Source organism: Crocodylus siamensis, chromosome 4, assembly GCF_052110815.1.
Source record: "Crocodylus siamensis isolate JL-2025a chromosome 4, ASM5211081v1, whole genome shotgun sequence".
Classification (NCBI taxonomy): Eukaryota; Metazoa; Chordata; order Crocodylia; family Crocodylidae; genus Crocodylus; species Crocodylus siamensis.
The window spans coordinates 64264295-64278884 of NC_143398.1; the positions used below are offsets into that span (position 1 = coordinate 64264295).

General features: G+C 45.1%; 1 protein-coding gene across 1 annotated transcript in view; it reads left to right on the plus strand.

Moving 5' to 3' along the window:
- Positions 1 to 14590, plus strand: part of RASSF3 (Ras association domain family member 3) — a 151325-nt gene that overhangs the window by 15055 nt on the left and 121680 nt on the right. Inside the window, exon 2 of the mRNA XM_090042440.1 lies at positions 5019 to 5140. Coding sequence (XP_089898566.1) covers positions 5019 to 5140 — 122 coding nt within the window. The remainder of the gene's footprint in view (positions 1 to 5018; positions 5141 to 14590) is intronic.

Here is a 14590-nt window from a genome sequence, read left to right on the forward strand (position 1 = left end):
ATAGTCCTTTTGTGAAGCTGGATTAACTTTCCTAGCTGGCTCCTGGGAGAATTTCAACAGGAAGCCAGTGAAGTCAGCTTTGCCATCCCTTTACACTTATCAGAGCGCTATAAGGGAATCTCTCTACAGGAAAATCAGTCCCCAGCTAAGGCTTCATGGCCTTTGATACAGCCAGCAAGACAGTTAATCTGACCATCTGGGAGATTTGGGCTGGCAAAATGGTTCTCTGGGGAAGTTATGGATGAACACAACTCACCCCAGGCAGGAGGATGCTGTACGTTACATGACAGACTAAATCAAAACTGTACCAGCTCCAGATTTGGGGGACAGCATAAATATGTGGTGGAAGCAGCCACATTTCTTGAAACACCTAGACTTTCACTGGCAAAAAACCCCCCAACCTTTGATAAATCACAGCTCTTCCTTGTTCCCTACAATGATTATGCCTCACTGACAAACAACCTAGGAAGGAAAGACAGGTATAAATGGCAGCATCTTGATCTCAGACCACAGTTAATTGGGAATTAATCCATTGAAACAGAGGAAATTGCAGTGGTATAACGAAGGTAAAAACAAAACTAAGGCCCAAACAACTTCTAGGTTCACTTATTTGAAACCTATTTATTTTCTCATTCCCTTGTGGCTCTTAATGAACTGGTGAAGTCAGGCTTAGTGTGAAATCAAGGACAGAATAATAGAATATAGGTATCTAAGCATTATTTTTAAAAAGTGAAAGCAAAATTAATTAAAGAAAGAAAGAAAACTAATTTAAGACAAAACATCTCAGTATAGTAAATGTTAAGTACAAAGTCAAATTCTGGACATGGATATAAAGGCACAGGATAAATAAGATGCAAATCAGACGTGCACAAACGGAACATCACTGAATGGAAATTATGTTGGTTTCTCTTTCCTTCTACGATATGTGGGCTGAAAATAGATTTTGAATTGCAGTCTTAAACATCTTGTGTCATTTTAAGTGTTTTCCAGGAAGCTGTCTAAGCACACTTCTCTTACAGCAATTACAATAGTAATCTCTCTTCTGCTGCTGAAAACCAAACCACAGTCTATCGAGTAAAGTAGATTTCACTGGCTATCTTCCTAACATATGGAATAGTAGAACCACACAGCATTTTTCTTCTCAGTCCTTAAAATAAGGACTTATTCTAAAAGACTTTAGTTAAAGATACAAACCTCTGTACCTGACATAAACTTTGCCTTTAAGTTTCTTTGCACATTAACAGCTTACATTATGCATATTTATTTGCAAGTCAAATTTGCTCAGGCCAACATAGAAATTAATGTGCTGGTTTACCAGGATAAGAAAAGAGACCACGGCAGAATATAGATGCTTGTGCTCCAAGCATCAGCTTTCTGCCTCTTCTATCCGGTAGAGCAGCTCAGCATCTGTGCAGTTGCTTGCCTTTTACTGCACAACACTACAGAGAATCGGTTATGGGAACAGCTATTTACAAGCTATCAAGCAAAATCAAGTTTCAAGTGAAGAAAACACAAACATCAGGTAGGGAGTATTCACATAAAATTAATGTTTTGGATTCTTCACAGTACACCACAAAAGCAAGATGTGAATTAGACCAGCTTTACAAAAAATTTAATATATTGCTTTTTTCTTTGATTTTGGGCAATTGAATAAAGCAGCTTGAATCTAATAGTGTAATAACATGCAAAGAAACATGATGTTCGACTGTGCCTTACTAATTAACAACACACCTTTTATAAGAATATGTTTAAAATGCAAAAGTATGTATTTATTAACAGCAATGTAGGCATTATAGGAAGTTGCCTGTGTAACATATGCTGTACAGCACTCTTATGATATGCCTGTGATATAAGAAAGACTTAATATCTTTAATGTAAGCAGTTTATTTTTATAAATGTCAGTGAATGTTTTTGTTAGCAGTATACACTTAAAGCTTTGATATCTTCCAGGACAGCTTGCATTTCAAACATCAGAGTAGAATACCAGACTGATAACTTTCCAAGCAGGGGTGCAATGACAGTTTAGTAAAATATTAATTTTGTTAATGATAATAGATCTTTTTTTTTTCAAATTTTTCAAATATTTGGGAGTGGGAGTAGTAACAGTTTCTGTACAGGAGCATCCAATAAAGTATAGTCCTTTTAGTTTGGCGTACCTGTACCTCTGTGTTACATTGCATTGTTATTTAAAAAAATCACATTTTTAATACAGAACTGCATGACTAAAATGTTCTGACTTTCAGAGTCATGGAAGAGATCAGTCTTTCTTTTCCAGTCTTACTTATTAAGCTAGTTTTAAAAAGACTGAATGTAAGTTTCTTATGCTTTACAGAGAAAAAGCTTTTTATACTTTTTGCAATTATGTCTGCAATAATCGAGGAAGTGATGGGCCTGTCTTCTAAATGACATTAGAGGTACACTGATTAAAATGAATTATAAATGAGAAACAAAACAGCACTGAAAAACAGTGTTTCCTAATTTCATTAGTAATCCTGGCTTTGGATGTTATTTAACTAACACACAGATCCCTAATATAATTTGACAAAATGTTTGTGTTTATAATGGGAACATAGCGCATGTGTGCACTTATACACGCACACAGTCACATGTGCACATGTGTGTGGGCATGCATACTCTCTCTCTCTCAATCTCTTCCCCTCACACACAATGTTAAAAGAACATTATTAATGCTGCAAAATGAAGCACTTGAAAGTCAGGAAACACCCATGGTAACTTAATTTGACTTCCTTGTCTTTAATTACCCTGTTGACTCTTATTTTGTCTTTGCCCCATTCAGTGCACAGAATTAAGAGCATTCACCAAATGAACAGCTATTCAATATTTCCTTGTATCCTCAAGTATGAAAGCCCCCCCCACTTTTTTTTTTTTTTTTTTTTTTTTTACTTCGCAGCACTCAAACCCTGGTCTGAATACAGAATTATTCATTTCCTCATGGGTATGTGATCTTGGATGGTTTACAAACCTTAATACATTTATTGTCAGAAAACCTCCAAGAGAATATTATCCCCATTTTACAAATGGGAAACTAATTCACAGAGAGCGTAAGGTTAAGTACTCATTTATTTTGGGTGCCCAGTTTGGGACAATGAGAACATGTTTTATTCAGAGTGCTTGGACATCTAGAGCAGGGTTCAGCAACATTTGATATAATTTAGATCCCCACATGGGTCATCAACAGGGTTGGAACAGTTCAATTATCCACCACACAGACCTTTACCACTTAAATCAATGGCATGACTCACAGTACCAGAAAGAGATGAGAATCACTTTGCCAGTGGGTTTTACATATATTTCCTGATGGCAGAGACTCAGGGATTTGCTCCCTCCTCATCCCTTAGCATCTTGTCCCAGACTCATTCTTGTAGGTGCCTAAACAGGTCTTAGGCAGAATTTAGGTGGTTCAATTACAAAAAGCCATTCAAATTGACCCTTAATAAGTAACTGGAAAACTGCTTAGATATCTAGGTTCATTAGGCACCTCCATTTTGACCTAGAAAGATCCCTAGGTCCGTAGACTTAGGTACATTATAGAAACAATCCTATGTGCCCCACTTACACCTTTGCAATCTAGGTCACCCCCTTACACCCACCTAGCTCCCCAATTCTTTAGGTAGGTACAGAATGTGTCAAGTGATTCTTTGACACCAGTTGCATACAAGCAGTCCATTATACCCAGAAGCAGTAGGGCTGCTCTATGCCTTTTTGCCCAGTATTTGACTGGTTAGAGTACTTTCACAGAAAATGAGACACAATGTGAGTAATTTAAAATTATAGCACAGGTGCTGGCAATCTATGGCCAATGGGCTGGATCTGGTCCGCAATGACTGGGGGGAATCAGTGGCATGGGGCACCGGGGGCCGCAAGGCCAAGGGTCTTCTGCCTGCTGCCATTTGTCCTAGCGAATTCCTGTGTCTCAGTCCACCTTTCACCTGCACAACCCATGTTAATGCCCTAGCCCTTCTGGCTCCCTATGCACACTGCCAAAGTTTCCTCTTAGCATGGCTATTGGCCATGGGAGCTTGGGGCATTTTGTAGCAATGGTAAGTGGAAACTGGGGAGGGTGAGATATGAGAGAAAGCAAAAAGTAGAGAGTCCTCAGATGTTAGTAGGGGTCAGTTAACCTCAGCTGGGTTACAAGCCATGGCCCACTGTTCATAAAGGTTGCCAACCCTGTTATAGCGGAGCTGGGGGTTACATTTTTCCTGATATTGAAATTCCTAGATGTTATCATAATGGATGTTTGATAGCCTGAAAATGAGTTATACGAATTATTCCTGATGGCAGGCTTGTGATGAAATTATACCTTATCTGAAGGTTAGCTATGACTGTGAGTATTTCTTGCCTCACTGTCAGCATTCATGCATGAGGGGCGCTGAAATTGGAGTCATCCAAATGTCTACAGAACCAGAGAATCTCAAATGTTAAGTGATTTTGACCACAATTTTACAGCATTCCAGCTGCAATGTCAGGAAAAAGGAATACACGAAACCTGATAGAAGTCCCTAGTTCTTTGGACAATATTGCCCTCCTCACATGTAGCACTTGTAGGCTTATTGCAAAAGTATGCATAATAATAGCAACCTGTATAATTACCTATAGCTTACAGATGGAGAAGCTGAACCAAGAAGTAAATAATTTGGCTGGGGTCACATAGCAAATCAGAGAAAGAAACAGGAACTGATACCAGATATCCTAACTCCCACTCCCATGTCCTCTATCCACTAGACCACAGTGCATCTCATAGGTAGACTGAAGAGTCTGTGAAACCCCTATCCTTCTAAATAGTTTACATATAGACGGCTTGGGAATTTCACTTTGTAGTCTACTACGTGGGAGGGATTTTAAAAAAGAGCCTGTAGCAGAGTACATTAAACACTGTTGTAAATTTGGGAGAGATGTGTTTGCATAAGAACATTTTATGTTACTCTCAATACAACATGAACAGCAATTTCTTCTCTAAATATTTTTCCTATCTTTTATATATGCATATGTTTCAGATTGCAAATATACATGTCACCCTCACTGCCGAGATCTGGTGCACCTGAGCTGTCAGCAGAATGGAAAGTTAATGGAATGCATCTCCACATATGACACGTTAGATCAAACCAGCCGTGGTCAGGTAATAGGCTTGGCATTTTAAGAATGGCTACTTTTCAACTGTCAATATTATAATAACAGGTGTTCTTCCCAATCCACCCATCTACTCAAGATCAAAACGTACCTTTATTGGTAATTTCAGTTGGTAATGTTCTTCTAAGTTAGTACTGAATAAACGACTCTGAATAAATACTTTATTTTGGATGAGCAATAACTCCAAAATCTTGGTCACTAAAACCCACTGATTTTGTTTTTGCAAGAATGTTTACGTTAATCTTCTTGTCCTCCTCACATTGCAACAAGGCTACTTTCATATTTAGACAGACACTTGACTGGGATGATCCCAATTTGAGCATAGGGCTGGACTAGATCAGTATCTCAACCTGTGGGCCATTACCTAAAAGTGGATCACAAGAATATATGAAAGGGTTGTGAACAGACTTTAGAAATGAGTCAACAAACTTAAAGGAGAATCCATTCTTAAAAGGAGAAAAATGTGGGAAAGTGTGGCTTTTCCCTTAGAACTCTGCCAGCTTGCAGCCTGCAAGGAAGTGCCCGGGGCTCCCTATGTCCCTCCCTCCCCCTGCCCCACACACCCACCTGCTGCCCCACACACTGAGGGGCTGAGGCCCAGAGGCAAGGGGGCAGCAGGTTGAGGCTAAGGGGCACTGGGTTGGGAGTGGTCATTGATGTTTACAAATGGGTCCTGGTACAAAAAAAAGTTGAGAACCATTGGATTAGAGGACCTTGTGAGATCCCTTCCTGCCCTGCTTTCCTATAATTCTCAGATTTCCTCACTTAGATGCCTCTGCATTTTTAATGTGGATACAATACACTTCTTCATTTCCTTCCCTGAACTGCTGTGTAGTGCTTTCACCTTAGAAGATGGCTTTATTCAGTGTTTTTTAAATGGGTACTTATGTTTCAAAATAGTACCTTTCTACAGAGAGGGAGAGAAAGAGGGAGAGGTGGTGGGGGGTTGTCTCCTTCTCTGAAGATGGAAGAAGTTTACATGCTGACTAATGCATCCTGGGAGTATAAAAAAAAAAAAAAAATGTTTAAAACATATGTACTGATGGTGTTTGTTCCAGTTAGTCAGCATGATGCTACTTCCTTATGGTACTTTTATTTGCTGTCCACATGAAAATCTGCCCAACTTTGTCTGAATTTGTTTGAGCAAACACAGTTTGGTCATGATTGGTAGAGACTATTTAGAAATTTTCAACTACATTACCACAGTATTCTGCTAGAGTCTGCAAAAGATGATGTGTGCAAGGATGAGAAAAATGCCCTTTATTCTTTTATGCTATAAATATGTACCATCAATTATATACAATTAGTTCTTTCACTGTCATTTGAATCCTTCTCCGAGTTGCTGTGGACTGTTCCACTAAAAGCACCTGGATTTGGGAAGCTCTCTCCCCTATATTCTCCAAAACCTTTTGCTAGTGCAGAAGGAAGGCATATGATTCACAAATGCAGAAGGCATAAGAATTAGACCTGTGGAGGAATAAGAGAACTAGAAAGAGACAGGGAAAATGGGTAAGAAGAATCTGGGACTAGAGGGAAGAAAGAAGTTGGGGCTGAGACTGAGGAAACTTGGCCTAACAGGGAAAAGAACTTGGGCTGTGACTAGAATGAGGAAAAAAGCTGGGCCTGCTACCTAGGAAAGACTAGAACTGATTGGCAAGCATTTTGGGAGCCAGAGAGGTTGGGATGGTGTGACAGGTGTGCCTCTTTGGGGTCTGTCCACTAGTGATCCCACCCACCTGTTATGGACCAACTGCCCACCTTCTCATCTGCCATGCCTTGTTGTTAACTGCTTAATTAGAGGGTGTTAATTAAGCAGGAGGCCACCCATTTCTGCCCCGATGCCAGTGGGTGCCATCTGTGGCTCCTTTCCTCCCCTTAAATTGCAGCCCAAGCCTTGCAGATGGCACTCATATCGGTTAGTCTGGGCCTCACTATATTCTGGCCCCCTTATCTTTCCTGGGCTCTCTGTGGCCACTGGGCTCCTCACTGGGCATTCATCAATGCTGCCCTCCCCCCCAGGGCTCCTCACTGCCCTTGCTCCAGGACTTCTCACTATCAGTGTTGCCCCCTCTTTGGGGCCTCTCACCACCCTCTCTCTGGGGCTCCTCTTGTGGCCCCCTTGGCTCTGGGGCTTCTCTCACTTAGGGCCAGGCATGGCTATGGCCACCTGAGCACACCTAACTCTCCTCCTCAGGGTCTCAAACCCCCACCCAGCTCAGGCAGCCTCAGCCCTACCTGGCCTCCAACTCTACACCCCTCTTCTGGGGCTGGGGTCCATACACCCCAGAATGCTGTGCTTTCATAGGCATCAGGGCCGGTGCCCCTCAAATGCTGCATCTTCACAGGCACCAGGGTCAGTGCACCCAAATGCTGCACCCTCACAGGCACCAGGGTCCCCACACTACCAGGGGTCCCCTATGAGGCCTCCTCCAACCCCCAATAGCCTCACCCAAACCACCGGTCTAAACAGCAAACACGGAACAAAAGCCCCTGGGCTATAACATAAAATCTAAGCCATCCGGCTAAACAACATTCAATCCCTACCAGGGAATTCTCCACCCCACAACAGCAATCAGGACCTGCTCACGCAGTCAGGCTTCTTCCCTCTGTTTGCTCTGGCAGAGCTCCTTCTCCTTTGGCTGCCAGCAAGAAACTACCTGCTTGGCCTCATCCTGGGGTTATATGGGAGCCAGGCCCTGCCCCTTCTGGTCAGCTGACTCCTACCAGTTACCCTGGCAACCCACAGCTGGTTACTTATTGCTTCACAAGTAGCAGGCACCTCAGTGCCCTGTTACAGATGGGTTGGGCAAGGAGACTAGGATCAGGTGGTAGGGAGAAAAAGGCTGCCATCAGATGAAGATCTAGGGTTAAACTTGGACTGGTGGGCAAGGAGACAGTGAATCTAATGGGAGGCAGTGGAAAGACTGAGGCTGCCACTTAGGAAATACTAGGACTTGCTGGAATGGGATATGGAATCAAAGAAGTCTGTGATTAGGTGGGCAAAAAGGCCAGCTCTGGTATCTGGGACTGTGATTCAAAAACTGGACTGGGGGGCAATTGGCAGGCAAAGGGGTGCCACAAGGAGTCAAATGATCAGGAGAACCAGAAGTGTCTGGGCAAGTGTTGATTGGCTCCAGGGTAGACAAGAAAGGCAGATCAACAGGAAGGGGCAAAGACTACTTGGTTAAGGAGACTGATGGGCAAAGAGGTCAGGCTGGCAGAGACCTAGGACTAGCTGGCCAAGGAGATTGAGAATGGGATGAGAAGGTTGAGGAGTAGAGACTGGGACTGGCTGGGAAAAGAAACTGGGTATGTGAAAAGGAACAAAGAGTGGGGAAGGGGCAGGACTGGGATAGGTACAGGCTGTAGCAAAGCAACTGAACTTGGGAGGTGTCACGACACGGGGACCTAGGAGCAGCTGTGATCTCTCCTGGCGCCCCCTACCGTGCCAAGTTGGTGATCAAGCACCCTCATCTCACCCACCACATCTTTGATGTTATTTAATTTTATAATGAAGGCTGCCTTTTGTCCCCTTGGACACGGTGCTCTGTTTATCCTGGCACCTATTCTGTATGGAGTGACTTGGTTCACCTCAGCCTTATGGGCTATGCGTGGCTCCAACCTCTCCTGTACCATGCCCCAAGCTTTGCAGATATCCCGGATGTTATTTAGTCGGTTTTCCTTTCTGTGCCCACACTGATGCCCCCCCGCCAGGCTTGTCACGCAGCCGGCGCCCACTCACTGGCACCCCCGGGCTGGGGTCAATGCCCCCTAAATGTCGTGCCCTCTCTGGGCTTCTTGCCTGCGTGCCCCTCCCTGAGACTCCTTGCCTCTCCCTGGGCTCCTTGCTTATGCGTCCCCTCTGGGGCTTCTCCTGCACTCGCCCTCCTTGGGGCTTCGCCTCGCAATTGGGCTTCTCTTCCTGTGTGCCCTCCGGGGCTTCTATTCCTATACGCCCTCCCTAGGGCTTAACGCAAGCACCCTCTGGGCTCCTTGCCGGTGCCCACTCTGGTGGTCCTCACAATTGGGGCTCAGGTGGCCTTGGCCGTACCTGGCCCCCAGACCCCTTCTTAGGTCTATGATCCTTATCCAGCTCAGGCGGCCTCAGCCTTACCTGGCCCTTAATCCAAACTCTTGTTCCCTCTCTGGCACCAGGAACCCCCACGCTGCTGGGGCGCTCCTATGAGGCCTCCTCCAACCCCTTATAGCCTCACCTGGTCCTCTGGTGTAATAACAAACAAAGTCATCATAAGCCAACTGGCTATAACACAAAAACCAAACCTCCTGGCTAAAACTCAAACCCTAAGCCTTCTGGCTACTCATCGTTTCCATCCCTGCCAGGGATTTCTCTACTGGGTGTCCTTGCCCCTATACGCTGCTCAGGCCCTCAGACTTCTCAATGCTGCCTGCTTCCACAGAGCTCTACCTTCCTCAACTGCCAGAGAGGAACCGCCTGCTAGGCTTCAGCCTGGGCTGTTTATATACTCCAGCTGACCCCTGTGGTTGCCCCGGCAAACAACACCTGTCCTTCTATAGGAGCAGGCACTTCAGTGCCCCTGCAACAGGAGGGAATAGGCAGAACTCTTTCCTTTTGAGTCTGGGATAGAGCCCAAATCCTTAAATTTCACCATTCCTCTGCTGTCAGCTAATATCTGTGAAACCTATTGGCAAAGTGTCTCATCCAATAGATGCCCGGCTATTTCTGAGCGATCTAGTTCAGGAGTCACAAACAGTGTACCCCTGTTAGCGTGGTGCTGTAGCTCAGCTAATATACTCTGTTTCTTCACAGAACTAGTTAGTCTGGGTGGAGAATATGGCTTATATGTTTGCCGTCTGTTTGGTATCTGAACTAGCTAATTTCTAACTAACGCAAGTATCTGCATGGCATTGTGTCTTGTACTTTTACTCAGTTAGCTCAAGTGGCAGCAGTCTGTAGGTTGACTGAAAATTTCCAAACTTGCTGATGACTCATATAGCTCTCTATATGATGGAACAAGTTGGGATATGGGGGGCGGGATTAGTTTGCTTCCTTGAAAACTAAGGAAATAACACAAAAATTACATTAAAAGAATGTAAAAATGGGCCTGTATTCTCTTCATTGTGTATTAAGAACCTCACTGACTACAGAGTGGAAGAGACTACTGCCTGTAGGGCTCAGTGGTTGCAGGGGTGTAATGAATGAGGCAGGGCACTGTTAGAAAAAAAGAGGTTACTGAAATTTGAAAAAGCAACTCAGATACTGTCATGGACCCAGAGGAACAGACTTCCACTGTGCAAAATGAAGTTTATTTTCTACCTATGGGGACTTTTTACCATCTTTAATTTTCCCTGAGCATGTATGCCCAAAAGCTTGCAAAGAAAGATTTTTTTTTTTTTTTTTTGCAATTTCTCAGCTGGTCTAATAAAAGGTATCATCCCTGAACATGAGTTCTAGTTTTGCATTTCTTATTGAACATGTCTGTAATTCAGCTAAAATTTCTTCATTAAATCCAAAAGCCAATAGCAGCTATATAGCTACTTTAACTGAACGTTCAAGAATGTAATATATTAGATACGGCATATATTGCACTATATATTCATAAGATAGCAGTGTTACAGTCCTTATTACTGATTGCACCTACACAGCAATCACAGTTACAAGTATTGATCAGAACACTTACAATTGGGCTAGTGAGATTCTAGCTGTCCCATTGGGTTAGTGAGAGACTTTCTAGCTGTGCCATGCTGCCTGGACCCAGAAGATTAGCTCACATTAACAAAGAGCCTCTCTCTCTTTCTCCATTTCACCCCTCTAGATTTCTCATTACATCATGTTTTCCTGAGTCCTAGAAGCTAATCAGATCTAGCTTTATCTTATTATTCTCAATATACATCCCCGCCATCACCTTTTAAACAAACTTTTTGTTTATTCCTGGTGGGTTTATGTCCTTGGAGCCAAATTTGGCATACCAATCCTTTTGCTATTTACCCAGTTCACCCCCCGCCCCACATTAGCATATCTATGACACCCCACACTTCAGCCTACCAATGTTAGCATTTTCACTGTCTGTCATTCTCAGCTTGACATAAAATGTCTGCATAGGATCCCAGAAATAAAGATAGAAGATAGAACATCAAACACAGAGGTGGTGGGGTGCACAAGGCTAATACACTTAGAAAACACTATCAAGAAGAAAAGGTTGCCATATCAGGAGAATGAAGACCGTATACCCAAGAAAATTTTGTATAATGAGATTCGAGATGGCTCTAGAAAGTGAGGTCGCCCTCTATGGCAGCACCATGATGTGTGCAAAAATAATATGAAGTCATTCAGCATAGAAAACTGGAGAAGTGAGCAGAATCCTGTTCAATCTGGAAGGAGCATCTGGCACTGGGTGCAGCACAACATGAAGTGGCTTTGATCCAGAGGACAGAACAAAGCAAGAAAGAAGAAAGCAGCATGGTGTAAATTTGGACTCCAACTCAGACAACATATGGATCTGTGAAACTTGTAACAATCTGTGTCACTCTCAAATTGAGCTTGTCAGCCACAAATGGATTCATCAGGCATTTGACTAGATGTCTTACATGTACACCATGATCAGAGGATTGATGGTTGCTTACTGCTACACTGTCTGCTTAAACTTTGGTTTCCAGAAATTCTTATAACTGATATGATAAACTATAGGGATAGAGTAAAAAAAATGCTAATTTATATTTGTGAAGCATTCTGATGCCATAGTGATGGGCACCATAGAACGCCAATGAGGAAATTATTTTTTTTTTCTTCAGAGCATGGTTTGAATAGAGTGCAGTGAATAAGGCATAATGAAAAGAATACAAAATATTGACTGGCTACTCCATTAAATGAGCCCCTTTCATTTTGTGTACTGTCTGGGGCAGGAGTACTGTGGATAAAATAGATGTGATCATGTAACTAAAGATTGTGTCATAATGCATATGTACAAAGAGAGTAAATTATAGTTGTACAGGGAAGCTTAGTTTCATAGTTTTGTAGTTTCTAGGGTTGGAAGGGACCTGAGCAGATCATCTAGTCCGACCCCCTGCCATGGCAGGAAAGAGTAGTGGGGTCAAACGACCCCAGCAAGGTGTTCATCTAACCTCCTCTTAAACACCCCCAGGGTAGGGGCCAGCACCACTTCTCTTGGAAGCTGGTTCCAGACCCTAGCTGCCCTGACCGTGGAGTAGCGCCGCCTGATGTTTAGTCTAAATCTACCCTTTGCCAGCTTGTGACCATTATTACTGGTCACTCCTGGCGGTGCTCGGGGGAACAGTGAGTCCCCCAATGCCTGCTGATGCCCCCTGACTAGTTTATAACAGGCCACTAGATCCTCCCTCAGCCTTCTCCTTTGGAGGCTGAACAGGTTCAGGTCCCGTAGCCTCTCCTCATGGGGCCTGCCCTGTTGTCCCCTAATCATACAAGTGGCCCTCTTCTGGACCCTCTCCATGCTGTCCACATCCCTCTTGAAGTGCGGCGCCCAGACCTGGACACAGTACTCCAGCTGCGGCCTGACCAGTACTGCATAGAGGGGGAGGATCACCTCTTTGGACCAGCTCGAGATGCATCTGTGGATGCATGACAAGGTGCGGTTGGCCTTCCTAACTGCCTCCCCACACTGCCGGCCCATGTTCATCTTGGAGTCAATGATGACCCCCAGATCCTTTTCCGCCTCCGTGCTGACAAGAGGGGAGTTCCCTAACCTGCAGGTATTGTGCCGGTTGTTCCTCCCGAGGTGCATCGCCTTGCACTTGTCTGTGTTGAAACCCATGCTATTCTCATCCGCCCACCCTTGTAACCTGTCTAGGTCCGATTGTAGCCTGTTGCATCCTTCCAATGTGCCCACGTCCCCCCACATCTTAGTATCATCAGCAAATTTGAACAGGGTGCTTTTTACCCCCTCGTCCAAGTCACTGATGAAGATGTTGAACAGTGCGGGCCCGAGGACCGAGCCCTGCGGAACCCCACTGCCCACGTCCTTCCAGGTCGAGAAGGACCCATCCACTACCACCCTCTGGGTGCGGCCCTCCAGCCAGTTGGCCACCCATTTGACTGTGTGGGTGTCTATACCACAGCCCCCCAGTTTCTTAATGAGAACAGGGGTGAGAGACAGTGTCAAAAGCCTTCTGGAAGTCCAGGAAGACTATGTCCACTGCTACCCCTGCATCTAATGATCTGGTGATTTGATTGTAAAAGGCCACCAGGTTGGTCTGACATGACCTGCCACTGATGAACCCGTGTTGGTTGCCCCTAAGCATGCAGTCCCCTGCTGGCCCCTCGTGGATGTGTGCCAGAATAATTTTCTCGAACAGATTGCCTAGGATCGCGGTAAGACTAAACAGCCTATACTTTGCCGGGTCCTCCTTCCTGCCTTCTTTGAAGATGGGGACCACGTTGGCCCTCTTCCAGTCCTCCGGCACCACACCAGAGCACCACGAGTGCTCGTAAAGCCGCACCAGGGGACTTGCAATGACCTCGGCCAGTTCCTTTAGAACTCTAGGGTGGAGATCATCCGCACCGGCTGACTTGAATATGTCCAGCCCCTCCAGAAGCTCCCTAACTAAATCCTCGCTAACCCGTGGCCCAGGTGTGCCTCCCCCGGGGCCCGAGGGGGGCCCAGCAGGGAGGTGGCTGTTCTGGTCCCTTCTTAGGAAGACGGAGGCAAAGAAATCGTTAAACATATTAGCTTTGCCGTCTGGTGTGGCGACCAAATTTCCCAACACGTCCTGCAGGGGTCCCACGTTACCCGGAAGCTTCTTTTTACCCACTATGTATTTAAAGAAGGACTTCTTATTGTCCTCAATCTGGGAAGATAGTCCCAGTTCCATCTCTGCCTTGGCTCTCCTAACTACCCCCCCTACATTCCAGAGCGACTATAGAATAGTCCTCCCTGGTGATGACCCCTTCTTTCCAATGGGTGTAAGCTTCCTTTTTAGCAAGGAGACATTCCCAGATGCTTTTGGTGAGCCACAGAGGCTTGTGTGTTCTCCTGTTCCCTTTGATCCTCATTGGGATTACCTTCCTTTGGGCTTGGAGGATCGTCTCCTTAAGGAGCGACCACTCTCCTTGGACACCTGGCTCCCCTCCCCTCTGGGACCTCAGTGTTTCTCCAATTATCCTCCTTAGCTCGTTGAAGTCTGCCCTCCTGAAATCTAGGGCCGCTGCCTTACTGCATGCCTTTGCCACCTTGCGCTGGATGGTGAATTCCAGCAGGAGATGATCGCTGTCGCCCAGGTGGTTGAGCACTCGCAGCTCCCTCACCAGGTCATCACCCGTGGCCAGCACTAGGTCCAACAAGGCGTCCCCCCTGGTGGGGCTGTGCACCTCCTGGGTTAGATGGAGGTCCTGCACTCTGGCCAAGAACCTACGTGAGCGTTCAGACCTGGCTGACTGTTCTTCCCAGCAGATGTCCGGGAAGTTCAGGTCCCCCATGACTACCAC